The 2,451-nt window shown below is 45.9% G+C and overlaps 1 protein-coding gene across 1 annotated transcript; it reads right to left on the minus strand.

Moving 5' to 3' along the window:
* Nucleotides 1-337: 337 nt before the first annotated feature.
* Nucleotides 338-1,953, minus strand: LOC123074014 (F-box protein PP2-B11). Its single transcript, XM_044496972.1, has 3 exons — nucleotides 1,642-1,953; nucleotides 1,401-1,540; nucleotides 338-1,076 (listed from the first exon to the last, which is right to left on the minus strand). Exons 1-3 carry the CDS (start codon nucleotides 1,915-1,917, stop codon nucleotides 563-565), a joined length of 930 nt encoding a protein of 309 aa, XP_044352907.1. The 5' UTR covers nucleotides 1,918-1,953; the 3' UTR covers nucleotides 338-562.
* Between the last annotated feature and the right edge of the window lie 498 nt (nucleotides 1,954-2,451).

Below are 2,451 nucleotides of genomic sequence, written 5' to 3' on the forward strand. Positions count from 1 at the left end.
TAAAGTATGCCCGCGCAAATGGGCGGTCCAATTATCGTAGAAACCTTCAGCAAGACTTTCTGCCGACTCGCTTAATGCAAAATATAGTCGCCGCGCTTTATGCAGAGCCTGTCACTTGTTTTTTTTTGGCTATATGGCCCGTTTTGTAGCTCTGGTCCAACTGGCTCAGGCTTAGTTATGGTTCACGAAGTGCTAAAAGAAAGTTATGGTTCACGCCTTTATAGCTAAATAAAAAAGGTTATATTACATAAAAAAAGTTATGGTTCACGCTCCGCCGCTGTCACGGAGGTATTAAATGTGTTTTTTAACACGGTTTTGTTTTGTAATGAATCGGTCTTATTCCTGTCTTATAACGGAACTCATACAGGCATAGCTCTTTATCTCCTACTTATTTCCTATCAAAAATACATTTGACTACATTCAGAACAAAATATTGAAGCAAATAGGGAAATAAGACCACATGCAGCCTTAGAGTTTTGGCCTCATTCTATGTAACAAAAGATAGTCCACTAAATTCTCCTTCCTAGCTCCCACATGGTATATGGTACGAAATGCTAGAGCCTTACTGGCCTTTATTGCTTACTTCTTCTTTTTGTTTTTTCTTTTGTTGCTTACTTCTTATCACAATGCCCCAGACAATAAGGCCACTCTTGGGTTTTGTTGTCTCGGTCAAGCTGATGGAGACCTCACCGTCACCTCCCTCATTATGGAACTCACCAAGCTCCACCTCCATCCAACCGTCGGCTTTCTTATGTGGGAAAACAACGTTCTTTTGAGGAGGAACCGAGTCATGATTATATATATGATAAGAACTTGGCACGATGTGCTTCCGAGGTGGAACATCGGCTCCATCACCGTCCTCGACATAGCCTTGCAGGCAAACCTGGCGAGTCGACTGGCTCCCAGCAATGCCAAATGAGGCTTCTTGAAACGGGAAATCGAAGCTGTAAAATCTGGGTCCTAGCTTGAACACCATGTATGCCACGTAGGTTGTGTTTTGAGAGAGCATGTTTCTTTGTATCTTGGCACATATCTCGAGTATGTTAACATGGCCGATGTCAGCTGCTTGTGAGAACCTGTCGAAAACGTACATAGGAACATATGCATGTGATTAAATTGTGGTGGTCATGTAACGGTAAAAGGCGCAAGGGCCACTAATTAATTGAAATGAAAGTTTTAAATAGAGGACTATGGCAAAACTTTGATTAAAACTGAATTACTACTAAATTTGTTACGGAAGTACTCCCCTCAGTCTCAAAATAAGTGTCTCAATTTCATACTAACTTTAATACAAAGTTGTACTAAAGTTGGGACGCATGTTTTGGATCGGATGGAGCAGTAAACAAAGTTTCTTTTTTTTTGCAGGTGGAGCAGTAAACAAAGTTGGGAACTGCTCGAACCTTTTGCCTCTTTTGCTGTAGCCCGGCACTGAACCTACACGTATCAAGGGCGTGTGTGCATCATTAGCTTGGGTGATCTGTAGCGCGCTGGCCGAAAACGTGAAGCACTTGGCACCGGTGGCCTTGTCCAGCTGCATGCGCTGCAACGTACGTACGTAGGAACACACACAAAGGAAGATATTTAAGGCAACAAGCTAATTAATCGAGCTGAAGAATCGCATTCGAGGAGTAACGCACGTACCACATACTTGCCCGGGAGGAGGGCTGGTTCGTCGGAGAGGCGCCGGAACATCCCCTTCTTGGTCGACGGCGGCTTGCGGGGGAGCTCCCTCTTGGCGAACTGCGGGAGGTCGCGCGGCAGGAGGCGGGACCAGACGGTGTCTGAGTCGGCGGCGGCGTGGAAGGCCCGGGACACGGCGGTGGCGTGGAAGGCGTCCGCCGGCGACGTGAGCGATATCACGTGCATCAGGAGGTCCTCCGGCAGGCGCTCGATCTCGCAGGCGGCCGGCGCGTCCATGGTGGTATGTGATGTGGAATTGTGAACTCCAGTAGAGGGACGTATATATAGAAGGCGGCTGGAGCTTGGAGGTGCGCGCTACTTGCTAGCGCTCGGAACCGTGCATGCTACGTAATGAAATTAGGGGATTGGCAGCTGTACCAAGAAACCACGCAGACGTGCATGGTACGTAAATCCAGTTTGCTAAGAGGTTGGAAAAGATGACGCAAAGAAGAAAATGGCGTTTGGTGCCTATTTCACGCTTGCTGCGTCCAACAGCAGCGCGGGCGGCCAGCCCATTTGGCGCTTGAAGTGTTCTTTTTCTTTTCTTTTGCGGGGCAGTGTAGCGAACAACCTACAGCAGCACGGTCAATTTGATAACAAGTTTCGAAAAAGGAATAAAATATGAAGTTTGCGAACTTTTTTTAGAGCCAAGAACGTTCTTTGAAGACGCAAACAGTTTTTTTAAAATTTTGAAGAAAAATTTCACAAAAAGTGAACCTTTTTAAATCGGGAACATTTTGAGAAAAATCCAAATATTAAAATTCCCGAACA

The sequence above is a fragment of the Triticum aestivum genome, chromosome 3D, assembly GCF_018294505.1.
Source record: "Triticum aestivum cultivar Chinese Spring chromosome 3D, IWGSC CS RefSeq v2.1, whole genome shotgun sequence".
Taxonomy (NCBI): domain Eukaryota; kingdom Viridiplantae; phylum Streptophyta; class Magnoliopsida; order Poales; family Poaceae; genus Triticum; species Triticum aestivum.